The sequence below is a fragment of the Lepidothrix coronata genome, unplaced genomic scaffold (genome assembly GCF_001604755.1).
Source record: "Lepidothrix coronata isolate B3197 unplaced genomic scaffold, Lepidothrix_coronata-1.0 Scaffold36, whole genome shotgun sequence".
Classification (NCBI taxonomy): Eukaryota; Metazoa; Chordata; class Aves; order Passeriformes; family Pipridae; genus Lepidothrix; species Lepidothrix coronata.
Genome location: NW_016690216.1, coordinates 1,170,727 through 1,197,795, shown reverse-complemented (window position 1 = coordinate 1,197,795; position 27,069 = coordinate 1,170,727). Strand labels below are relative to the sequence as shown.

The 27,069-nt window shown below is 39.4% G+C and overlaps 1 protein-coding gene across 1 annotated transcript in view; it reads left to right on the top strand.

The window, feature by feature from the left end:
• Positions 1–27,069, top strand: part of CPA6 (carboxypeptidase A6) — an 80,744-nt gene that overhangs the window by 38,557 nt on the left and 15,118 nt on the right. The window contains exons 3-6 of the mRNA XM_017812388.1: positions 11,355–11,479; positions 14,892–15,006; positions 15,935–16,036; positions 16,879–16,983. Coding sequence (XP_017667877.1) covers positions 11,355–11,479; positions 14,892–15,006; positions 15,935–16,036; positions 16,879–16,983 — 447 coding nt within the window. The remainder of the gene's footprint in view (positions 1–11,354; positions 11,480–14,891; positions 15,007–15,934; positions 16,037–16,878; positions 16,984–27,069) is intronic.

Here is a 27,069-nt window from a genome sequence, read left to right as displayed (position 1 = left end):
AACGTCAGTAGTGGCTGCAAGTCATCAGCTCCTCAGAACCATGTATTTAGAGTTTTGCAATTTTTAAGTCTCCATGTCAAGTCTCCTCTGTCCTTCTCCTGCCCCTAGACTTCCAGAGTTGAAAATTCAAAAGCTGAAAATTCAAAATTCAAAAGACTATGAGTCTTTAAGCACCATGCTGAATATGTGCTCAGGAGAAAATAGAAGACAGTGCACTGCACCAAAAAAAAAACCCCAATAGTGCAAAATAAGCTACAAACAAAACTCTACAGATAGAGTGCTGATGCTATCTTAGCACTGTATGCCTGACAGACAATAGAGATATGAACAGAAATGTCAGCAGAGATATACAAATTGGTATAATTACAAGGACTGCACTTTGGATTTTTTCATTTTTGAGTCAGAAAATCAGAATTGGTTTAAGGCATATCTCCTTTGAATCTATTCTGGTTTGAGAAGTAAATTAATATCAAACTGTTATATTACTCAAATGTTCTGCTCCTCAAGGGAAAAATAAAGATGGAACCAGGATCCTTTCAAGACATGGGATCCTTCTGTTGTGTTACTCAGTGTTGAGCAAAATTCAGTTTTCAACCTGAGTTGTGATATGGCCTGATAGTATTCTCCATTGTCAGTATTATAAGAACAAGAAAAGTCAGTGAAAATAAAAGTTACATCACTTTTGTTCATGAAATGAGAAGGATACCTGCACTTGGGTTTCAATTCAGGCCTGTTTCTCTACTCAGGCAAGTTTATCTATTAGAGACGAGGTGTATTTCAAAGGTACCAAAAGTTACGCTTTCCAGTGAAGTCAGGATTAGTCCTCATTAGCCAACCCAAAAAAACATAGGAATTACTGTGCAAAATTGGGGAGCCCGGTTTACCCCCAGAGTGATCCATGCACAACGTAAATATTTTGAATAAATTCCCAGGATGGTGCAAAAACTGAGTAGATTCTGCACAAATGGATTGTATTCTTGTTGCAGGATTTCCTTGCATACAACAGACCATCTGTTCTGATAAGGGAGAGGGCTTCCCAGGTTTCCTCCTCACTGTGTCTGATGGAGGGAACTTTCCTATAGACTCATGGTGTTCTGTGTTCATTTCAGTCGTTTCCTTCTGCCTTTAAATTTACACTGCAGAGTGACTTAGCCTTTCCCTCTGACCTACCTTTCATATTTCAAAAAATTAAAAGAAAACTTCCTCTCCCCTCAGTTCAAGTGAGCATATCCTTCTGAAGGGCTTTATCACAAAGAAGTTTGAGAAAATCATCCTGATGATCCTATTACAAAGCAATGAATTTTGGTGTCAGGCAGAAAGTAAAGCAAATGCAAAGATACCCTTTCTTATTGCCCACTGATTTGGACAAAGGGAAAACAATCATGAAGAAAATAAACAGGCACTGGGAAGAACAGCATTGTATCTTTTCACTCATTTTATCTACCAGTTTCTTAATGACTGCTCTTACTGATGATTTTTCCTGAGTAGATTTTGTCATTTACAGTCTGCTTTAGCTGTTTTCTTTCCGAAAGAAACACTGGGGCAGTGGGGAAAGAAGTGGTGAGAGTTCTGCCTTTTACTATGCTAAAGCCAATGCTGTAGAGGTCAGCAAGCTGCAAGGTCTGTCCCTTTTGGGAAGAGTGTCCAACACAAAGGGAATGGTTTCCTGAATATGCATTTGCAGAAACCTGCACTGAGACATCCTTGAAAGATCACCTTGGCTGTATGTCTTGATGTATTAGAAGTATCTTAGAATATGCCCACAGTGATTAACTTCAGTAACACTGGCAGTCTAAATTCAGCACAAGCAAGAAAATTTGTCTAAGAGGTTGAATGGTTTTATTCCTGAGGAAACCTCTTGATCTCAAACGGGACTGCTCTTCTACCAATATTTAAGCTGCAGAGTTAACTCACACACTTTTACATGAGGCATAGTCCCTCAGGACTTTTTAAATTTAGCATCTGGAGCTCCTTAGGATATTTGCCCCCTTTTTTTTAAGTTAAAAAAAAGAGTCCATATAATTCCTGAAATCTGCCTGAAGTGTATAGGCTCTGCTACAGTATGAATGCCATTGCCTATACTGAGGGAATAATGGATAATGAATGTTTCATTCCACACATTTAACCTTTTTTCATGAATTGCCGAAAGGCAAATCACATTAGTCATAATCACTTGCTGAGTAATTTCCACAAATTAGTTTTAGTCTGTAGCTCCATTGCCCACAGTGCTTTGTTATTAATCATTATTATAAATTGATTCCTTCATTGGCTGGTTCTGTTAACTTTTAGGTGACAGAATATTGCTTTTTTTCCCTGATGGGGTAAACATAGCATGTAGACCTGCACTGCCAGTAAAAATAGCCAGCTCTACAGACTAAAATTTGTCTGCTGTTAGTTCTGTAAAATTGCTTGAACTTGCATGTGTTCAACCAATAAACTCATCCACAGTAAAGAAGCAATAAAGAAGCCTAAATACACGAAGTCCGATCAGCTGTATCCCAGCCTCAAAGCAGCAGGAGGTGCTCTGGCCCTGATTCCTCATGACTCAGCCAGGCAGAGCAGGGTCCCCTGCGCCACCACCATCACCCTGCCACTCTAGGGCCACAGTGCCACCATCTCTCCAGAGCAAGTTCTCAGAAAACTCTTGTGCATCATGCACTGCTTGTATGCAACCCTTTCTTAGGCCAACATGTGTCTGAGGTTGTAAAAAATGGGGCAGGTGGGGAACTGAGAGTGATGCTCTTTCGAGGCAGGAGATGGCAGTTTCTGGTTTTCACTGACAGAGGTAGTAGCAGCTGGGAGATGCCATCAGTATGTATACATGCATACGTAATCTTGTCTCCAGTGTGTTCCTACATCACTTCTTTCTCTTTCTTTGTGGAAGAAAATAAGACCCTGGTAACTCTGCTTCCCACCAGCAGCACCACCCCACACCCTTGAACACCTTTAGTACAGTCCCTGTGCCAAAGACCACTGAGGTAAACATGATGGTGAGTATGACAGGGATAAATGACTGTGGAGCTCCACTGACATTTATGTAAGATGATGAGTATATTGCATAGCAGTCTTGAGGAACATTTTCGTATGGTTGTGATGAATTAAATGCAGCAAATTCTTTGGCAATTCAAGTGCAAACTCATGGATTTATTTATTTATTTTTCTAGCTATAGAGCACTGTCCCAATTTTTGGATTGGCTGCTACTGTAATGCCATCACAGGCATCGATCTTAAATTTTAGATTTTTCTCTTGCAGTCCTTTGCTTTTATAAATACTTTATTTTTTTATAGAGATGCCACAAATCTTTGATCCCAACTCAGTGACTAAGACCAGAAATATCTTTTTGCAGGTTCACAGTTCCACACTAGTCATTTGCAAATTATTACAGTAATCAACAAATAAAAGAGGAATATTTGGGATGGTAGTACTACAGTGACCTGAGTATTACTACCTGCTCTCTGTCTCCCAGGACTCCTTTTGTCCATCTGCTGTCATCCTGTCTTGTACACCTGTCCAATGACTGGCTATTTTCCCCTGCTCTTTCTTGTTTAGAAGACAATTTGAGGAGCCTGTTGCTGATTTATGAGCCCTTTCATGGTTTTAATTCTGTTGAACCTGACTGACAGAAACAAATGTCACATTCCCAAGTGCTTTGCAAGAAACTGGAATTTAATTGGGCCCTCAGATCCAACGGATTCTGATTATCTGCTCTGGAATTTTCCTTTGTAAGCATTATTTTTGAAGCAGCACTTCATTTGAGCCTTGACTGATAACTTCTACTCCGTCAGTGATCTACAAGCACTTTTTATCACATAACGCCTGACTGGGATCCAGATTGTTTGTATAGGTAGTAAAGAACCTACTGCTCTGTGAACATTCCTGGCATAATAGTGTTAGACCACTCATTCTTCAGTAGTTTTAACAAAAGAAATTCCTGGGCACAACCAGGCACTTCTCAGCTCTGGGAGCAGCCAGCCTAGCAGGCCTTGAAGCCTTGTTTGTTTTCTAGTCCTTACAGCAGCTGCTTATCCATTGTAATCCCTGAACTGATCCTGTCATTGCAGTTCAGGGAATCAGAAAAAATGTCTCATAGGGGAAAAGGATCACTTGGCTATAAATCTGATAGGTTACGCCTCCATAGGAAAATGCTTAAAAAGGCTTCAGAGGACAAAAGCCCATCTGAAAATGCAGTAAGAAAGCCTGTCCGCCCAAGTGGAGCTAATCTTACTTTGCAGAAGGAAAGAACTAGCTCAGTGGCCAGGGCTGCGCATTTTATTTTGCACATATACCAAATATATCTATATAGCAAGGTGCTTTAGTTTTCAGTCCAGATTTTACCCTAATTCATAGTTAGGGTTCCAGTCAGATATGGATAGACTATTTCAGATACACAAAGAACATCAGGTGACAACAGAGGCTATTCATCAATATATCAGAATATATGTTTGGAAACCACTTGCCAGGCTCCGAAGAAAAATGTTGTTCCAGAAAAACTTCAGTAGGAATGTGCAAGATAGAACAGGAGAGCCCAGGTACTGAGTGTATTGTTTTCACAAGCTATAGAAAACATGGACTTTCTGAGATGGGAGGGACCTGCTTTCTCTGAGGAAGCCTGAGCCCAAGCTCAGCAAAGTCATCAGCATAGCCCTGGTGGGAGCAGGATCAAATCCAGGGCTTACTATTCCACATACTTCTTGAGCTCTATCAGGCTTGGTGCTGTGACCACTTCCCTGGGGAGCCTGTTCCAGTGTTCAACTACCCTCTGGGTGAGGAAACCTTTTCTAATACCCAACCTAAACCTCCCCTGACACATCTTCAGGCCATTCCCTTGGGTCCTGTCGCTGGTCACCACAGAGAAGAGATCAGTGTCTGCCCGTCTCCTTCCTCTCATGAGAAAGTTGTAGACTGAGATGAGGTCTCCCCTCAGTCTCCTCTTCTTCTCCAGGCTGAACAGACCAAGTGACCTCAACCCCTCCTCATATGGCTTCCCCTGAGAGTCCTTCACCATCTTCATTGCCCTCTTTTGGACGTTCTCTAATAGTTTAATATCTTTCTTATATTGCAGCACCCAAAACTGCACACACTATTCAAGATGAGGCCTTAGCAGTGAAGAGCAGAGCAGGACAATCCCCTCCCTCGACCGGCTGGCGATGCTTTGCCTGATACCCCCTAGGACTTGGTTGGCCCTCCTGCCAACCAGCTGCCCCGAGCTGCCAGGGCACTGCTGACTCACATTCAACTTGCCCTCGACCAGGACCCCCAGATCCCTTTCCGTGGCACTGCTTTCCAGCATCTCATTCCCCAGTCTGTATGAACATCCAGGGTTGCCTCATCCCAGCTGTAGAATCTGGCACTTCCCCTTGTTAAACTTCATATGGTTTTGATTTCCCAGTCCTCTAATCTGTTGAGGTCTCTCTCCAGGGCCTCCCTGCCTTCAAGGGAGTCAACAGCTCCTCCCAGTTCTTCGTGATTTGCAAACTTGCTGAGTATCCCTTCCAGTCCAAGTCATTTATGAAGATGTTGAAGAGCACAGGGCCTAAGATGGAGCCCCGTGGAACCCCACTAGTGACAGGTCACCAGTCTAATGTTACCTTATTCACTGTTACCCTTCTGTTTCTCATGCAGTGCAGAAACAACTGCAAAATGAACCAAGCCATAAATAGTTTAATAAGAAACAAGATAGGTGTTTGGCTGTCTGTTTTTTAATAAGTCTGTTAAACACTCTTTTCCATCTTTCAGATATACTTAGCCCAGTAGCACCTGTACTTGTAAGAAGGGACATTCAGTTACCTTATAACTGAATATGATTTTTATCTCAGTGACTCTCTTGAAGAATAGTCTACAGGTTCTTTTTAGTGTACAGCCTTGTGTAAAATTATACCAGTGTAAGTAGAGGGCAAGACCATTACTTTGTTATAGTTCCACAAAGATCTGCAAAACTCAAAACTTCAAGCTGTGCATTGTTCGCATTCTGCCAGCGTTATGTTTGATGCAATCCCACGAATCAATCCTGATTTATTAGCACAATTACTCTTACCAGCCTCACTGAAGAGCAAATAAATACAGAAAAGTTAGAACCAGTTAAATGTCTACTGTGCTCAGTCAGAAACCTAAATTACTTTGTACTGGGACTACCTTTTAAGTCCTTTTAGAAAGCACAGAGAATCCCACACTGAATTGCCTCTGGACCACTTTGCATCACATAAAGGGCAGCTGAAGGAGATTTGCGATCAGGACTATCAATTAAGTTCCTTAATTGGCAGGAGCAAGTGAGGATGAAATCAATCCCAATCCTGAAAATATTTGTAAGGGTGAAGGCGTTAGAGAGGAGCAGTTCTGCTCTTTCCATGTGAACTCCAGCACAGCTGTAATTATTCACCAGTGTCAAAGTGAATGGGAGTCATTCTTCCTTGCTTCTTTCTTTTCAAATGTACCAACAGAAGCCTAAAATTCTGTTGCATACTATGCATGTCCATGTGAGAGGTGTTTATGTACATACATGCGTGTGACTGTGCTTCTTGCGTGTTACGTGATGAATACTCAGACAGTCAGACCTCTGATGACATCAGTAAAACCGGAGCAGTTTCTACTTCTTCGACTCTCTACCTTCTACTACGGATTTATAACTGAAAACATATCTAATGAATTTTAGGACTGCTTAGGGTGTTCCTGTGTCTATACATGAGCATATGGATGTAAATGGGAAACCCACACTTCCTGAGAGAGTCCATGAGCAAAGACTGTCACTGCTTGCACATTCCCTTTTACAAGAGGCTCAGAAATGCCAAGCCATTTCAGCTGATGGCATCATAACAATAATTATATTCTGAACTTTACAGCTGACAGCATTTCTCAAAGAAATTCATTCATAGTGATGTTAAGGACAAGGCCAGCTTTGGTACATGTATTGCTATATACAACTCAGTAAAAATAAAAACTGGAATTTCTAGGTAATAAAGCATAACAAAATTACTGTTTTCATGGGGTATAACATAGATAAATCATACAAACAATTTTCTCTAGATACTAAATATAAGTTATGGCAAAGTTATTCTAGTTATTTTCATGACAAGCATCAATCATCTCTTTTGATTGATACACAATTGCAGATCTGATGAGAGCACTAAGCATCTTCCTTTCAGGATAAATGGATGAAGAAATTAAACATCTGCTTATGAAAGGGTAGTGAGAGACAACTGGAGGCTATTGCCCAAGAAAATGCCTTTAATTACAAAGGCTGGACTAAGCCCGATGGTCTAAAGAAGCTGGGGATTTATTTCAGTGACTTGAGTGAAAAAAAAAAAGAAAACAAAACTGTGGAATTTATGCAGCCATTAGAGGGTTTATAGGGAAAAGCAGGTATACTCTTTTCTTCTCAGGCTCTCTTTCCACAGGCGTGGAATAAGCAGCAGGAAAACCTGAACTAGTGAAAAGAAAAACTCCCTGTTCTGGTTTCTGTCTTGGCAGGACAACAGAGTTTTCTATACGCCATTTGTAACATGTAGCATTATACCAATGAAGTGCTTGTATTGTTGGAAAATTATTTGTATAATTTTAACCATTGGAATAAATTCTGAATTCTATTAGTTCAGCACCCAAATCTGTTTAAAATATTTGTCCCTTTGCCTTGTGCTCGCTTTTCGACACTGTACTGGCCAAAACTTAGAGACATGACTAATGAGTTCAAGGTTGCTGTACCTTGAAAGATGTCCAGGTAAAATGCGATGCATTTATGTTCATGAGCTGTCTTTAACACCTCGGTTTAAAGAGAAACTGCCTAAAGAAACTTGGCTTTCCTAAGCACAAGTTGAACCACAAGGTCTTCTATGGGACGAGTGAGATTGGAAAAAAAATGAGAAGATAAACAGCAATACTTACTTATGCAGTCACAATTAATAATCTCTTTACCTTCTTGGTTTAATAAAGCAATAACGTGCTTAAATCCCTTGAGAAAAGAGAGCGAACTGTATGCTTTTACATACCATTTCTTCTCATGGAAAGCTAGTCAGGATGCTCGTGCCTCCAGTGAGATTCCGGGAAAGAGCATTCACCGGGCATCTGTGCACTGCTATTCCTGACAACAGGTACCCATAGTCACACTTGCACTTGTGTGCAGTGGCGGTGCTGAGTAATTGGTCTCCTAGTCCCAACTCTGAACATGCTGAAAAATCTTGAATGGGCTCTGCTTATTATTTAAGGCATAAGAAATCCCAAGACCTTTCAAAGGCAACCTGCTGCCTGAAAGACAGGATAAGATGTGTAAAGGAGATGAGAGTATTTAGGTTTGCAGACATGCTCTTAAGCATATAGCTTTTCCTCTAGCCTCAAGATACTAGATGAATTTTGAGGTTCAGATTTTTGGCTGTATGTTCAGAGAGTTTTGTAGGATTTCTGCATCTTTGTTTTGTAGCTGGAGAATCTTCCTCCTACCCAGCAAATCCTACCGCCCACACAGCAAATAGATATCTTTTGGCACTGACTGGTACACCATTCATAATACTGTATAAGAGCTCATGTATAGTGTGTGGGGATAACAACACCATATCACAGATAGTAAAGAGGATAGGATAGCAACTAGTATCACTACCACTCACTAACCAGCAGAGCCCAGAGTGGAAATCCAAGGCATACTTGTGAGCAGAATGATGCTGAAAGAAGAGGGATGACTCCAATGAGACCCTCAGTATCCATGGGAGATACAATGATGAAGTCTCCTGAAGATGACAGTGAGTAAAGGATAGAACATGCCTGCTCTGAAATCCATCTTCTGTTTGTTAGTTTTCATGCACTGTCTCTATGTCACACCAAGGACAAACTGAAGGCTACAATATAAATAAGATGTCTGTTGGAGAAATATGTTTCTTGTTATATGCTTTATAAGGCAAAATCAAGTTAGCAATTGAAGTACTCTGGACAGGACAGGTAACATCTCTCAGAGGAGCACAGAATGCTTCATTTACATTGCAAAGGGTGAAGAGTGAGAGTCAAATGAAGCCAAATAGGGAACTGAGTTGGAGTGGAATGATTTGTATTCTAAATATGGGATTTTTTGTCTCACTTCCAGGACAATGCCAGGAGTGAAATACCGGATTTTCACTAAAAGAGAATACTGATGTGCAATATGCCACTGATTTCATGAAGATTACTTCTGCTTCTGATATTCACTTGTAGACAGTAATGTGAGGAACAATTAGAATGCCTCAGAAATTAAAAAGCTTGGTGATGTTATAACTAATAGTGTGAATATTGGTTGTTTTATCCCCTCCATGATGATTGAGAATTTCACCAAAATAAATCCTGAGTAACTGTCAAGAACAAAGACAATTTTCAGGTGTATCTCAAGTGTGATTTTTTTTCATTTTTCTATTCCAATTTTGTGTGCTTGGAAACTCCGTTTTGGTTGCTGTTAGCTTTTGTGTAACACTTTGTTGTTATTTTTATAAACATGGCTCAAGCTGATTGATACACTGTTGCTCCAAGAGAAACAAATTTACCCTTTCTGATGTGTATTTTTAGGGATAAATCTTAGAAGTCTAATACATATTTCTAATTATTGTGTGGGAAATTAACCATGTTGAATTTCACTGAGTGTCTCTAATGTATCAAAATATGAAAGACAGATAAACTAACAAACATAAGGTGTTAGCACAGTGAGAAGATATTTATTTATAAGCAGCATTTAACACCATTTAATTCACGATTTTGCTTTCTACTGACCATCTGTCATAGCTGCTCTCAGCCTCACAAACCCCGTGAACTTTGCCAGTGCTGGTGTTAGACTTGAAAAGATGCTGCGCCCACCCACCGCTATCACTCAGACCCGTAGACCATATTGTGGCAGCATGAAACAAAGAGTGGTTTTGGCAGGAACTAGAAGAGGCTGCTCCTCTTTGGCTGCTTCCAAAGTAGGAGGCATTTAATTGGATTAACTGGACTGAGGTCACTATTGCTGTAAGAGGTAGCATCAGGTTCAGTGTCAGATGACCTCTTGGTAATCAGAATATTCTTAATCAGGGTCATTTGAGAAATGGTGAGAATTAAACCCATGTTTCAAGACTGTACTCCCCTCACAAATGAGGTTATAGCAAGACCAGGTGAAATGCATTTGGTATTTCAAAAATAGCTTGTATGGCATAGAAGTAGTCAGGAGCTTTTAAAATGCAGATTATAAAAACCTTCTTAGAAACCTGAAAAGCAGTGGACACTCACAAGCTATATTAATGACTTCCTTCAGTGCAGCCTGGCACAGCTGATTGCAATAAACATCAAAAGACTTTTATCAAATATTAATTATTTTTAAATTCTCTTTAAGACATGTGGACATGGTAGTCCATTCCTTGTATTCAGCTCACAAACATATATTTTTAAAGCCTGTGGATCCTGACATGCATATTTGTCACATTGATACAGAGATAGTTGCTGAAACTCCCATTTATAGTCTCCTGGGACTATCCAACAGCTCTGGGAGGAGTTTTGTTAACTTGTGTTCTTTGCCACTATCCTCACACTGGCTGAGGAGGAACTATTCTCACCTCTGTTGTAGAGTATGTGCATCTACACTATTTTACTACTATTTTACAGAGTGTAGAACACTGATTTTCAAACCCCTGTTTGCAAACTTTCTTGCTTTTTTGAAAATTTGTGCCTGCCTTAGGCTAGAATTTCCAAATGTATTTCAGATTTGGCAACTAAAGGAAGTAAAAATGGACAAGAACCATCCCTCAGATATGCGCAGATAGAGGTAGTACAATAATAATAGTGGTATCATTGAGTAGCTATCATTTTTTACAAGATTGTAATGATTTGATTATCTTAATCCTGTTATTTTGACATTTCATATAAAATTTTGGGTATTCATGTTATTGGCACCCTGTTACTGACCTCTGATCTGCTTATTATCAAGAATAAAGCTTGGGTACGCTTTGTAAACAACAGTGGTATCTGCTATGCTTCTGTATCTCTTTAGCATTCTTTTATTGCCCTAGTGAACACAGAAAATGCCTTGTGAAATAAAAGAGACTCATGGACTCCATAGGACATAGGGAAGGTATAGTAGTCTGAGGAAGTGCATGAAGCTGGAAGTGCCTTTTTTTTCAAACTATTTGAAGACGCACATTCTGGAAACTGTTCTCTCTTCCCATTGGCAAATCTCTCATGAGAGTTGTGGTAAATTGGATGCAATCATTCCTCAAAATCTGCTCCATTAGCATAGATGTCAAGCTGGACCAGCCAGTGCAGGTCTATTGTCTGTATCATGCCTAAAGTGTTTGCCTGCGTACCTTCAAGCGTGCCATCTCCTGGATTTCCCCACCTACACTGAATGCATATGAATTACAGGTTGGTTCCTGCACTACAGGTGGACTTGTGGCAGCCCAGCAGCCCCTTCCACATCGTCGAAGGCACAGTCACTGACGTGCGAGTACCACAGAACACGACCCGAAGCCTGCTGCCCTACCTCCAGCAAGCAAACATCCAGTACACGTAAGTCCATGCTTCACTTTCCTTGCCTTGCTCCAGAGATCAGGCCTTCCGGGCAGGTCTGCCTCTACCATGCCAAGTGCGCTTGGGAATACATTCCACATCACAGCAATTAGACTGGCAGACAAATAGGCACTGCCAAGAAAACAACCGTTTTAATGGGAGAACAGAAAATCTCCCACAGGCAGGCAGTTTTAATTAAATGTCCTCCTTTGGAGTCAAGCTGAAGTGTTTTCAATGCATGCAAAATCACATCTATTAAGAGAAGGATGGTAATTACTAATTCTACAGCCTGCTTTGCCTCTCTCTGTATTTAGCAGGAGCAAGGTTTATTTAAAAGTGTGCTGCAAATGCAGAGGAAAGCCTTCTTCATCAACTATACAGAAACATATTAGTTCTATTATTCTCCAATCCTAGTGACCCAACACAAGTCATATGACATAAATACACACACGCTAAGGATCACATATCATTTATAGTGTTCCTTAAAAAAAGTCAAGACAATTTGAAGTATACTTATCCTTTCATATTTAGCAGTATGATATACTGGACAAGAGTAATGATCTTGTCATTTAAGCCTTTTCAGTGAGATGCCTAAGCATCTGAATAATCAAGTGATGAGTTATTTGAATTCTCGAATATTTGCTAAATAAAGACCTACATGAGAGTATTTATGTTTATTTTTCAGTGAGAAAAGGATGGTGCAAATCATACTGTATATGTATGTACGTATGTAGTACTGATCAGAATTCCATTTTTATTATAACAATTGTCTCATAAATTTGTTGTTCTAAAAATATAGAAACAAATATAAGGAGATTAATGGAGATTAATTACACAAGCTCAGTGGCTGAAGTTCAGAGTGACTTTCATGTGTCTTCAACACCGCTTCAGTTTTGTTTATGTTTAAAACTGAGATGGGGATTTCTGTAATTGTTTTTCTGTGCTTATAAAAAAAAAAGTCCCCTAATTACTGTGCCCTAGCAGTTGTATTCACGTCTGTTGCTGTTCCTGCTCACAGTAATCACCTTTAATGAAATGACAGAGGACTGTTTTATATGTGTTATAAACACTCACTGTACTTGAAGACCTCTGCTTGGGTTGCAGAGCAGAGTGTGCAAGGGCAAGAACTGAAAGGGCAAAGGGTCTCTGCAGGTTACCTGAAACAACATGGTACAAATAGTATGACAACATTGCATTAATCTTCCACAGGGAAAAATCCCCTCTCTGACTTTTGGCACACAAGCTGTGTGCACTTAGAAGGAGCTGGACAGCATTTTGTCAGGTCCAGACTTTTCCTTTGCTCTCCCTCTTCCTCCCCCTGCTGCCCATCTCAGATGGTCCAAGCCATCAGAAGCAAAACTCTTCAAAGCCTCTACAAGCAAGCCTCTACATTCCTGACAAGCCTCCTGAGATCTGTAACTCTGAGCCACTGAGCTGAAGTGCATCTCCACAAGCAAGATTTTGTACATCTCCTTTTCACATGGCTGGTTTTCACAATGGTTTTTTTATTATTATTATTTAATTTTTGCACACTCTGCAAAGGAGTTAAAATTGCTACTTCCCTTTTGGAACTGGAAAATCTGAGGCAAACACCAGCTAGAATTTCAGCCTGATGATTGCTTAAATTATGAAAAATCTCTAAAGTTAGGAAGCATTAAGCTTAAATAGATTAAATTATGACAAATTTCTACAGTTAGGAAGCATTCCTAGTAATGAACCATGTGACTTGTCTGTAAAACAGGCTTATCTGTCTTTGGGCTTGACTTCATGACAAAATGGTCATGAAAACAAGCCAGGCATCAGATAAACTCTTTCTGCACCAAGTTGCTTCAGTTGTAAGTTTTCTGGTAAAGAAGGCACTTAGGTTGCATTAAAACCTGAGAGACTTAAGAGCCTTTCTGTTATAAGCACACAAAGTACGCAGTCACTTAAGAGTAAAGAATGATTATCAAATCTCATGCAGAGTACAGATGAATAAACAATCAGGAGTTATGAAATGTATTATTTTAAAAGTGAACAAACAGTGCTTGATTCTGGTAGGTGCTTACACTAATCCGAATTCTGCAAAGAAGTCAAGTGTTTTTTTTAAATATTAAATGTTTTAATAACTTGAATAAAACCACTCCTTTAATCTAATTACAGGCATTACAGTACTGGTCTTACAGTATATATAGTACTTTGAAAGCCAAGACTATAATTCTTTAGCTTGCTTAATGAATGTTGCTGATGTAGAACAATATAATTCCTAATTATACAACTACTTCACCAATGCATTTGAAGATGGGAATAACCTTTACTTTGATATTACATGTAGGTGGACCTATTATGTTTGAGGTACCTGCTGCACACCTGAGTTAGGAGCACAGTAAATGCCATTTCTTTCCATCTTTTTCCTGTCATTGCAGCTGATACCTGTGAAAATTTAAAAGGTTGAATGTGACTATCATTTTACAGGAATGATGAATTAGTGGTGTGGTGATTACACATTCCCATGCTTTGGGAGAAGTTGGCATACAAGTATTGACTCAGTTCTACAGTCATGCTGTTACTGATGTCAGTGACAATATTCCCAGATCCTGCTACTGCCTCATGGAATGGATAGATGCTCCAATTTCTTCTTTATAATTATTTTTAGATGTTTGCTATATTATATTTGTATTTGTATCATTATTTATTTTTGCCATAAAAGATAAGTGGAAAGATTTCCACTTACACAACTCTTTCTGCATTTTACTCATAATACAAAGAACCTTCTGCTTTTTATGCAAGTATATTTCATTTCCATTTGGTATTGTTTCATGGTTTTCCTGAGTTATTTTAATACAACTAGCAAACAAGTATTACAGCATAGATAATGTGAACAACAAAACACACTTGAGATTTTTTCTTTGTTTGCTGTTTAGGCAGAATTACAATGTTGCCACGTTCTTCTTTTTTTGTTTTGCCTCTACAACTTGTAACTATATGTAATGTTCCATGCCAGAAAAATAGTATGTGCATGTTTTTCTAAGCCTGAAAAGATTTTTAAATGGATTGAAATCGGTTTTTGAAGATCCATGATCACATAATATAACTGGATTACAAAAGAAGACAGCAAATGCTGCTCCATAAACAAATGAAAGTGGTTGCTTCTTCACATTGGTTAGATTATTTAAATCAACCTGTTTTAGTCATTTAACAAGTTCATTGTATTTTTGAAGGCACTGTTACATTTCAGAGCAGCTGGACTATTTATTTGGCAGCTTATATTCAAATGAGCCTGAAGCACTCTTTTGTCAAAATATAACAGATGAAGTAAAGTCAGGATGGTTTAACTCCTGCTATATTTCTTCTAAATGTGATTGTTGTTCTGACTTAGCTTATGTGTTCTAGTACATTTTCAGAAATACTGCTATCTTTTTTTTTTACTTAGGATTCTTATATCAGACCTACAGAAAGCAGTAGAAAACCAAACTGGACTGAGGTCGTATAGGAATCGAAGGTCCCTCTCTGGGTATAACTACGAAGTGTATCACTCCCTAGAAGAAGTACGTGAAAATTCATATTGTTCCTCTTATCTACTACATTCTCTCTACAAGTTCTGGTTACCTGTTCATCTTCAGAAGTGTTCTAAGCATTTCTTCTTCCAAAATAGGCACCTTCTTGAAAAATATGTTTTTTTAGTATTTGTATTCAAGACTTATCTTTATACATCACTATCTTTGACAGCTTAGGACTTTTTTTTTTAAATAGGTTTTTTACTCCAGTGGAATAAAAGATTTCAGTGAGTGATTAGTCATACTGACTCTTTTAAGCTATGTGACCAAATGCTTAAGTATTTACACAAGAGGCACAAATACTTAAAAATACATAGATGAAAATTCGTGTTTAACTATCCCAGATGATGGCTGGGTAAATACTTTCTGTTGATTTCTGTCTGCTCACATACGCAGTTTCAGTCTGCACCAAAGCAAAGTCACTAGACCAGGCATGGAGAGTGCTGCACGTCAAGAAGGTCTGGTGCCTGTGAAACAAATATTGCAGGTACCATTGAATCCTGCAAGTCAATCTGTTTGCCATTCTGTGTTCTGGCAGGCAGAATCAGGGACCTTCTTTCTTTGTTCCATTAGTATTTAGTGAGAATGGTGGAATAGCCCCATCCCCAGATTTTCGATGGACAGCTAATGCATTCCAGTAATATCCAACAATGAAATGGGAAAAAAATACTATGTAATTGAAGGCAGCATCCAGACTCTGGCAATAGAGCTATGAGAGCCAAATAATAGTTAAAATGTCAAAACAAAAACAAACAAGCAAGGAAGCAAGCAAAGCCAACAAACAAAAAAGACAAAAATAAAAACGATAGGAAAATCCCAAAACATACAGAGGACTGAGAGCTGAGATTAATAAATGTATTACATGTATTTCCCATGAAATGCAAAGACTGAAGCAATGATTTAATTTCTGTATTTGCAGATCCAGGACTGGATGCATCATCTGAATAGAACTTATTCAGATCTTGTTCACATGTTCTCTGTTGGAAAATCCTATGAAGGGAGACCACTGTATGTACTCAAGGTAAAGATTAAATTGTCATTAATCAGACTAAAGTCTGGAATCAGGGACAGACACTTTGTTACTTATGTTATAGCATGTACACCAGAGATGCAGCTTAATAGCATTTCCCAGGGATAAGTTGCTAAGATCTAAGTATCTCTCTGAATGTCATCTTCAATGAAGAAGGAAAAAAAAGGTGGAAAACTAAAAGGCAAATCCTATTTACTTGGATTGGTTATACATGAAGATAGATTACAGGACAAGTTCAATTAGCAGGGCTGGATTTAAGGGGATTGGAAATCTTTGTGTTTATAGACAACTAGGAGAGCAGTTACGCTGGAGAGGGACCCCAGAGGACTCTGAAGCCCTTCTCAGCCTGTGCCACATACACTTCCTTTTTAGCTGCTGACAAAATTTAAGGGCTGTGTGCTTCCAATTCACATGATTAGGACCACAAATTAGAGTATGTCAGCAAGACACAAAAAAATTTTAGTTTCAATGTATTTTCTTTTCATCTCCTGTTGAAGAGTTCTGAAAATTTGATTCTTCATCAGGCTATTCCTGTAGTGTCATTCTTCCTCACCCTACTCCATGTGATATTTAAGAATATCATTCCTCATAAAAGAGGAATTGAGAGATCTCACTTCTCCTTTCAGTTTTTTTTTCCATAGATCAGCCTCATTGTCTTGGCATACCTGCCAAACCTTATCTTGGCCATACCTTTGAAAAGAATAAATTTATGTTCCTTTATATGAGTAAATTCAAAATGGTTTAGTGTTTCTCATATTCTATTATTTTCTCATTATTGTGTTTCACTAATGTCATGAGATCTATTGATATTTTGTGAATATTCACACTTGAAGTTAGGTAAAAGATCACGGCCCTACAAGAAAGCTGTCTGGATAGACTGTGGAATTCATGCAAGAGAATGGATTGGCCCTGCCTTTTGCCAGTGGTTCGTGAAAGAAGTAAGTGTTTAAAGATTTGCAGTCATAAAGTTCCTTCAGTTCAATAAACTTTGCACTTTTCCTATGAAAGATCTAACATATTACTAGCAAGAAAAAGAACTAGCTCTATTATACTTCTTTTTTTATTATTTGTAGAATACTTAAGTGCTTGATACACAAAGCCGATAGCGACAGCCAGAGACAGCTAGGCACAGGGCAAAAATATGCCAGACACATATTGGCAGAGATATGAAGCACGATTTCATTCCAAGACCTAAAAATGTAAAGATTGTAATTCTGATTATAGTCCAGGTAAATCAGTGCCCATGTGCATTGCTTCAGATCAGATCAGCAGTATCTTTGCTTTAAGGACTTAGCTTAAGAAAGACATTTCTCTTTTGTGTAATTCCATAGGAATAGGAAGATAAAATCACAGAATCATTAAATAGAATCACAGAATTGTTTAGGTTTGAAAAGACCTATAAGATCATCAAGTCCAACTCTTAACCTAACACTGCAGAGTCCACCACTAAACCATCTTCCCACGTGCCACATCTAGACTTCTTTTAAATACCTCCAGGGGTGGCAAATTAACCACTCCCTGGGCAGCCTGTTCCAATGTTTGACAACCCTTTCAGTGAAGAAACTTTTCCCAGTATCCAATCAAAACCTTCCCTGGCTGAACCTGAGGCCATTTCCTCTTGTCCTCTCACTTGTTACTAGGGAGAAGAGGCCAACCCCCGCCTCACTACAACCTCCTTTCAGGTGGTTGTAGAGAGCAATAAGGCCCCCCCAAGCCTTCTTTTCTCCAGACTGAACAACCCCAGCTCACTCAGGCACAGCTCTGTCACCCTTTTCTGGAGACGCTCCAGCCTCTCAACGTCCTTCTTGCAGTGAGGACCCCAGAACTGAACACAGGATTTGAGGTGCAGCCTCACTAGTGCCGAGTATAGGGGAACAATCACTGCCCTGATCCTGCTGGCTACACTATTGCTGATACAGGCCAGGATGCCATTGGCCTTCTTGGCCACCTGGGCACACTGCTGGCTCATGTTCAGTTGGGTGTTGACCATCTCCAGGTTCTCTTCTCAGCAGGCATCTTTCCAGCCACTCTTCCCCAAGCCTGCATGGGATTGTTATGACCCGAGTGCTGGATCTGGCACTTGGCCTTGTTGAACAGCTGGCCTCAACCTATCAAGAATTCATCCACCATGTTTCCATTATGGCAACTATAATAGTTTTCCTGCTGTGCAATGGCTTCCAGATCGTCCTGTTTGTTGCCCATCCTGTGTGTAGATGTACTTCAGCTGGGCTATTGATCCTGCCACTTTTTGCAGGGAAGAGGGAAGAAGCCCTAATTCCTACATAACCATTCTCAGGCACTTCTGTGCTTTTTAACACATCATTAACTCTTGCATGTTTGCTGCCACATGGATCTCCATCCACTACCACCACTGAGATGGCAGACCAAAGAAACTCGCTAGAACACGGTCCCTCAAACATGGGTGTGCTTCCCCTAGGCTTATCTCTATTGAGCCTGGTTTTATCCCCTCTTCCCTTCAAATGTAGTTTAAAGGTCTTTCATAGAGGTCTTTCATGAGACCTGCTAACTTCTGAGCAAAGATCCTTTTCTCCCTTTGATACAGGTGTACCCTGTATCACCAGAAGCCTGCTGTTGTTTAAACCAACACATGATCAAAAACCCCAGAATTCTGCCAGTGACACCAGTCTCAGAACCAGATATTTATCTGCTGGTTCTTCTTCATAGATGGATTTCATCCAAAAATATGTATTTCATATTATCTGAGTATCATGCTATTCCAATGTTTCTTTGATCCTATCCTATTGGATTTATTCTCTTTGATGTCTAGGATTTAGCCTTCATATACATCCATTTGCCATCTTCCAAATGAGTGGTGAAATCAAATGGAATTTGAACTTTGCTTTCCCAATTGTCGGGGGGGGGTGGGTTGTTGGGTTTTTTGTTTGGTTTTTTTTTAATATCAGCACTTAATCTATTCTAATTTGGGATTCATTAGAGATGAATGATATATTTACAGGATTTTGCCTTTTCCCTTTAGCCAACAAACTTTTGTTCAATATGGGATATTAGCTGCACAATGGAGACTATCTTGCAATGTAATTCACAGAAGTCAAAGGTAGTTTAATAAAACCCCACAGGTGTGGTTTGAGTATTTTTGCATATCTTTTTTTTTTCTCCACAAAATAAGGGATGCAACCTATTTTTTACAGGATTCTTCCTATAAACACAATTTTCTCACTTTTTTTGCCACCCATGTCACTGTGGAATTCTGCAATGTATTGATACCTCCTCTGATTTTGTGAGAGTTAACTTGTGCATCATCAACATGCTAATGTGTTAGCTGAGATGATCATCTGACCATATATGGCCTTCCCTCAGAAGTCAGAGCAGCCTACAGAGCAAGCACAGAAATAATGAGGCCACAGCAGTTTGGATGAGCCCGTCACCATGGCCGCTGATGCATGGATAGGCTAAACCAGATCCAGGAGCCGATCTCCATAGTTCGGCATGCAATGATGGTGTGTCTTCTTATTAGGTCTCCTGTCAGTGTAAAGATAAACTAACTTACAACTATTTCTGAGCATCTTTTCTACCCAGGAGAACAGGCTGCAGTAAGTAAGGAAGATATTTGGGACAGACAGGCACTGATGGGAAAGGCTGTTGCCGAAGTACCTCTTCCTTATCAAGGTTTTCCCATAAAGCACTACAGTGTGGCAGCAAGGTAAAAGTCACAAGGTTTCTCCGTGGAGTTTATGGCAGAATATAGGCTCTGTGTATATAAAAACCTTCTGGTTAGTATCTGAGATCTTCAGAGAGTAGCTTACTAGTAAGGTTGCTTCACTAATTATGTAAAAGCACTTTCCTATAAAAAAAGTCTCTGCGCAGTCCCTCAGGACTACAAGAATGTACCACCTTTGTCTCCCCATCCCTTCTTAGAGCAATATTTCATCCAGCATTAAAGCAAAAAGCATCAGGAAAAGAATATATTATGCTCATAGTCTCCATCATTATATTAAAAATTACTGGGAGAGATAAGATGTTTAGATCACTTGGTTTAGGATATTGCTTTTCTCATTATATGAATTAGACATTTTTAATAAGAACTCTGGCAAAACTGAAGGTCTCTCTGTACTTCAAACTCTGCAATTCTTCAAACTGCAATTCTCTTTTACTGGCAAACTCCTCCCTTAAACACCTCTGCAGCCCAGCAGCTCACTTTTCCATCCTCCCTGGCACTTATGGGCAGTTCTGAGAAAGGGCAGTCAGCTTGGAGACAGATTTTTCCTGGCATGTTTGTTGACTCTAAGGAATAGCACCACAAGCCTCTTGATTTAAGGCAAGGAAAAGGAAATGTTGGATATACATGATGTTGGCTTCTTTTCTAGCAGGAACAGCATATGTGCATTCCTTTGCTACACAGGCAGTCTGAAATGTTCTACTGAGCTTTCACTTCATCCTGTGATCTCTGTCATTTGGTTTTATTGAAGTATATCCATGTTCTTGTATACAACTAGGCTTTTCAAGTGATTTAGCTTAGAAAAAAAAAAACAAACCTATGCATGAATGTCACTTAACATTCAAGCTCAAGACTGGGTGCTACAAACTTGACCAGATACTCCTACTCAGCTTGGGAACCCTCGGTTATCATGCCTACACCTCTGGCAGCTTCTGAGTGTCAGTGGATTTGCTGCAAACAATGGGAGATACCACCTCCATAGGGTGGAAGTGCCATTGAGCAGCTGCTAGTGTGGCTTGCCAGGGTATGGGCAGTGGCTCCCCACTTTCTACAAAGCATCTGGAGTTGTTTAGCTGAGAAGGACCTGGATCCCACACATTTAGAAATGCAAAACAGACTAAAGCAGATCAGATTTGGGAAGTGAGGGTGTAAGGCTGGAGCATGGGAAGGCAAGAGGCTGCCTGCCACACAGGCTTGTTCTGTATGTGGGCAAATACAATAGTCAGAGAAAAAGAACAGATGAACTAGAGAGAAGTGGAGAAAGATACAGAAGTTAAAGATTTAAAAGAGAAAGAGAATGCACAGGAAAGAGTTTTGCATTATGTGATAATACAATTCAAAGTAAAAAACCACCTTACTCAGATTTTGAAACAAACAAAAAGAAAGCAAAGACCATGGTTTGAGGAGTTGTGGGTTTTTGTTTTCTGTGTGTTGGGTTGGTTTTTTTTCTTATAATCTACTCCAGAATGAGCTTTAGCCTTGACTCTGTGATACACAGATCTGGTGTTAATAACAACATCACTGTTTCTGTAGAAGGCACCCCTGAATTTCTGTAGTCTCTCAGCTAAAGATAATCAGATGTTCTATCAGGATTAGCAGTACTAGTGGCCTCTGACAAACCCTACCTCATGGTCATTGAATTTCAAATCAATAAAGGGGAGAGCCTGCACACACAGGATCAGAGCTTTGGGTACCAGCCAATGAGCCACAGAGAAGTGTCTGCACCTGTATTTTAGTGAAATAGTAGCACTACTATTGTAGTGAAATAGTAGCAATACACTAGTAGTAGTGTATTGTAGCACTCATGTTACAGTGCAATTCCACCCAGTTTCAAGCCTTACCCATCTGGAAAGGGATGGAAAAAGGGCTCTGATAGTGGAAATATTAAGAGACCGGTGGTGGAGTAGGGAAGCATGATGAACTGTAAAAGGAAACAGAACTGATTACGTGTGGGCTATTGTGAAGGGAGCCTGAAAAGATAAATGAAGACAGAACTTGTGTCCACAGCAAGATTTACCAAAAAAAAAAAAAAAAAAGAAAAAAGGTTTGTTAGTCTAGAATTTTAAAAAAGCTAAATGGGGTCTAATACATTAAAACATGTTAGTAAATATTACAAAAGATACTCCATTATGTGTAATTACTTTGTAGAAAGCAGTAGACTTTAGAAACAAAATTCAGACATAGCATGTGTCTAAAATAACCCTCATAGAAACAAAGACACAAAACCTACAGTCTTTTTGCAAAAATACAATTACATTTCTACATATGCTAAGTAAGAATATTTAACTGCTATTCATTGGGTGTGCACTTAGGAGAGGAGAAGTAGAATCCAGATATCAAATTATCCAGACCTCAAATTTAGAATTTTACCATTTTTTTAAAAAATCTGAAATAAAGTTCACAGACTGCTATTCAAATTAACATCAAAACTAGATTCTGTTTCAGCTTTAGTGAAAGCAGATGAGGATTCCCATTACATCTGGTTTGACTTTCTTCCCTCTAATAAATGTTGCCATTTGATCCATTTCAATGATGTATAACCTTGAAATGTCTGTCATTCATACAACTTTTTCAGAAAATAACATGAAGAGATGGGACTTTGAGTTGCATTATTCTTTGTTTCTGATGCAGGCATTTGTGTTTCAAGATTAGGAAATCCAATAAATGTAATTAAAAACCTTCAAGAAGCAAGCACTGCTTGTTCTCCTTGACAAAATACTCTAAGAATCCCATAACAACTGTAAGGGAAACGTCCATTAAGATCAAGTGCATCTCCCTAAGAAGTATTCTCACCAGGGCCTCAAATGAATGTGAAAATAGCCTCACTCTTTGGAAATGCAGTAACCTCCACCATCACCTTCTTTTCCCATCCTCAATAGGGATCTCAATTATTTGAGGTCCCAAATTATTTAAGACGATAAGTTTGGACTACATCATGCAGCCATGGAGCAAACGTGTAACTGCAGACAAAGAAGTTAAAGGCTGAGGGCAAATCTCAATTTTTAATTTTTTTTTCATGCTGACATTGGTATTGGTTTCTTCCAAAACCAGATCAGAATCCTGTCTTTTCACTCCATAATAATGAGGCAAGAGAGACACACAGTAAATCCAAGAAGCCAAATTGCAACATCTGCTCCCACTATTCTCAGATTGAGACTGATTTATGACTCACCTTGTGGGATGCATACTGCCAATTAACCAGCCATTAGGCTTGTGGACCAGGCCCCAGAGACCAGTCTTTACCAGGAATTTTGCAGCATTCAAGACCTCAGATTCTTCCTCAAGAATGTTTATGAAGTGCTTGCCTGTAGACAGAATAGCTAAAGTAACACCACATACACAGAGCCAAAAAAGGACAGCAGTGTGATCAGACACAGGTCCAAGCAGGAGACTCAGACAGTGTTAAAAAGGGTTGGCTCTTTTTCTGCGCTTTGCAGGCCATATGATCAGAAGGCAATAAAGCTATAAGTATTCCTACTTTAAGATCTGCTGAAAGGCCATGTAGCACTTATTCCACAAAATTCCACAGTCCATATTCTGATGGACAAAACATCTGCCATATGCTGCCTCAACAGTCAAGGCAACACTCGGTCATTCATTCCAGCGCTGAAGTCCAGGCTGTCAGGAAAACAGCTTCACATTCTGGATCATTTCTGGGTCTTGCTGAGCTCCATCAAAACTAGCAGTCCTTTAGGAGTCAGAAAATTTCTTTCCCCTTGCTATCCATAGCTACTAGCTTGAAATACTGGCTAATTATTAAATTCAGATACCAGTTTTTTCACCCACTTATGAAATAGACTGATCTTGGGGGGGTGTAAGATAGTTATGCGAAGCAACACTATGATGTTTGTTAAAGATTATACACTTGACCTATCATTTGTCAACAGACTTAAGTCTTTTGAACAGGTACAGTTGAATTCTATGTTCCCACAATCCAGGATTTCAGACTAAGATTGGTTCAAAGGATGCTCTTTACCCCTATATTTAGTTATTCTTTGAGACAATGTATTTCACCCCCTGTGATAGGCTTTCCATCTGTTTTTTGGTTTTTTTGAGTTCTCCAAGCAGACGTTTAGAGGAAGGAAAGCAAGGACCCAACTGCCTCTCCATATAAGCTATATATTTATGCCAGTCCTCTTCCTGGGAACAGGTATGCCACCGTTCCTAACATATCTTTGATTGCTGGCCCTCAGAAATCTGAAGAGCTTTTGAAATAATTTGAAATATTCCAAAGTGAATAAGAGGTGTGCAAGATCAAAACAAAGACTGTACTTGTAGCTTTTTCTTTTCACTCTTTAGCTTGATATGTTCCTTCTTTCCAAGGTCTGTTCCCTTCAGCTAAAGCTCTTCAGATGATGTTGGCTTGACGTGAAATTTTTGTTTCTCTTTAAATCATTGCATCTTCTTACTCTATGAAATCTTCCTATATGGGTTTTCCTCCTGATCATCAATTTTTAGTTTACCGTTGGTTTAGGAAGGTCAGAAGCTTCCAAGGGCTGCGTCTTGACCCCCTGCAGCATCCTTCACAGGTGCCAATGCTGATGGCACCACAAAAACTGGGCGATTTTTCACCTTGAAGGACCAGTCAGCTGGTGACAATCTCTCCACAAATGCTCTGCAGGTCTTTCAGTAAATGCAATACAATCGTTGATGCTTAATTTTCATTGTTTGCCAGATTCTAATCTCCCCAGCTGTCTTTTTTGCTGCCTAACCTCAGAAAAAAAAATGACTTCTCTGAGTGCTCCCTATATATCCATTATGTGGAGGAAAAATCCATCTGTTTCATTCTGCAGTATCTATATTTGAAACACTCAGCCTTACTTGTCTTTAGCTAACTCATTCTTCTCTGTCAGGAGCTTCTGCCTGAAACACTATTTGTGTTTTCTCCATCAGAGAGATCACCACTTCCAGCCTCTTCAGTCAGTACTTCATTCATCAGCCTTTCAGCAGCAAGAGGCACTGGTACCAATGCAAAATTTGTTTTATCCTCATGATATTTTTTCATCCTCCAAATGCTGTTCCCAACATTTTAAGTTTACGTGCAGTAATCATACCTATGTGTAGTAGTTTCTGCTTCTACTTAACACATCCCCTCCATTCCACAGCTGTTTCAGTTCTGAATATGTTCAGTTATTTTGGCAGCCATCCTATATACCACTTCACATATCTACAACTCTCTAGCACATCCTTGCTTCTGAAAACAGAGGTTACTAATGTGCACCACTTCTGAGGGGAAGGAAAATAAAGTAGCAGTGAACGTTATCAACAACAGTTTCCCAGACTGGGCCCTCAGTTGTGATGCTTTGGTTTTGGGGTTTTTTTGATGGATAAAATCTAAGCCAATGCCAGAAAGATAGAGTGCAGTACCATGCTATCACCACAACGAGGCATGTGATGCATTGTTTTAAAGGCAGCTGTGGCAAACTGTTTTTATTCTGTGCGGGGGTTTTTTTCCATGGTGGAACTTCCCAGGCTTTAGTCAACAAGAAGACAGTTTAGGAAAGGTGCTTTCCTTTGCTGTTACATCTTCACGATGGCAAAAAAAACCGTTTAAATTTTTTTCCAGTTTTCCTTTTCCAGAAGGAAATAAGTACTGCATTATTTTTCTTGTGCACTTCCAACTACTCAGCTGCATCTTCCTGCCTACCCATAGTTTTAAGAAGGTAAAAAGTACATTCATTTTTCTTGCAACTATTAATTTTTTCACAGTGTGAGTACATCTTGATAAAATAAAAGTAACGCTGCAGCTGTGTTGTGCCTGTAGTAAGAATTCTTCAATGACGCTTGCACAAATTCCTATGTAAGTATTCATCACTAGGACATTCAGATTCTACCTCATAAAGGCTTTTAAGATGTTGAGTATGTTCTTCTTCAAGTCATGAAAAGAATTTGCGTTGTTGTTCCAACACATTACTTGCCCTGGGGAGGAAATTCTGCTCTATATTTTAGCAGTCCATTCCTGTATCATGGTGCTGAGAAGGGCCTCGGTAAAACTACTGATATGCAGAAACAATACGGAGCATGAGAAAGGACTGTGAAAGAAAATTCCATGCATTGGACAATTTAGTGGTTCCAGAAATGGAATTACAAGCAATAATTTGTATCTTAATTATTTGGACAATATTCTCAGGCACATGATATTAATCTTGGGGATGGTCCTGTGCAGGGCTAAGGGCTGGACTCGATGGTCACTGTGGGTCCTTCCTTCTATTTAGTTGTGTCTCAACAATTTAGTTAAACCTTGTATTCAAGTGAATCCTCTTGGGTTGCCCTCAATATGTACTACCCTGGACCAACATAACTAGGATGTAAAATTTAGTAATTACATTTTTCAGAGGCATATATCTCGGCAGGTCTCCACCAAGTTGGTGGGCATCAGTTTCATACAATCGCTAGTAGATCAGAGCACTCACAGTGCTTCGGAATAACACTGGCCTTTCCTTTCTGTGCTAGGCAGTCCTTGACTTGTTTGGGACCTAAGAGATTTTTTAAGTTCTACTTCACAGAACGGAACCAAGAAGTTATGTCTCCCATTTCTACTAAGATCTGTGTAGTTATCCAGCTTCTTCACCACAAGATCATGCCTTTGCTTGAGTGGTCCCAGCCTTGCACAAGCTTCCTGGAATGGCTGTTTTCTTCTCTAACATCACATCGTAGTCCCTCCGGCTCTTCTCTACTTCAGCATTTTCTCCATTTACATCCATTTACATTGGGATTCTTCAGATCCTTCTTGTCAGACTCTTTTTATGGGCTCTCTCCTGATTATTGAAGAGCAGTTGCAGCACAGTCATCTCTCACTTTTTTCTTGGTTTCTCCTGCTCCCAAAGAGGAAGGAAGGAAGATACATCAGACACAGTTCAAGCTTCAACCTTGAAGATTTGACCCTTTGTTTTAAACCATTTGTTTTCAGATACTCAGTTGTATCTTAGCCCTAATAACAGGCTTACCACTCTGCTTGTGATTTGAATCCTGCTAAAGCAGGATACTAGCAGTAAAAGGGAAAAAGGAGATAAAAAGGTATACTGCTTCCAAGTACAAAGACAGAGCTAATTACTAGCTTGTCAAACTGATGAAGTGTCAATGAAGGCCTGAGTTGCAGATCATAGTATCACCCTCCTAAAGTGTAAGATGTACAGATAATAGTAAAATATTGTATGTTACTGTCAAAAAGGATGGTTTAAGTAATATCTTAATAATGGCATGAAAGAGTTAATCCTATTTTGTAAGAAGCAGTTTTATGTGATTTCTGGTACAACAGTAAAGAGAGTCAATTCCGTGTGCTAAAATAGTAACTGTTTAGTTCAGTGGTGGTTTAATTCAAAACCAG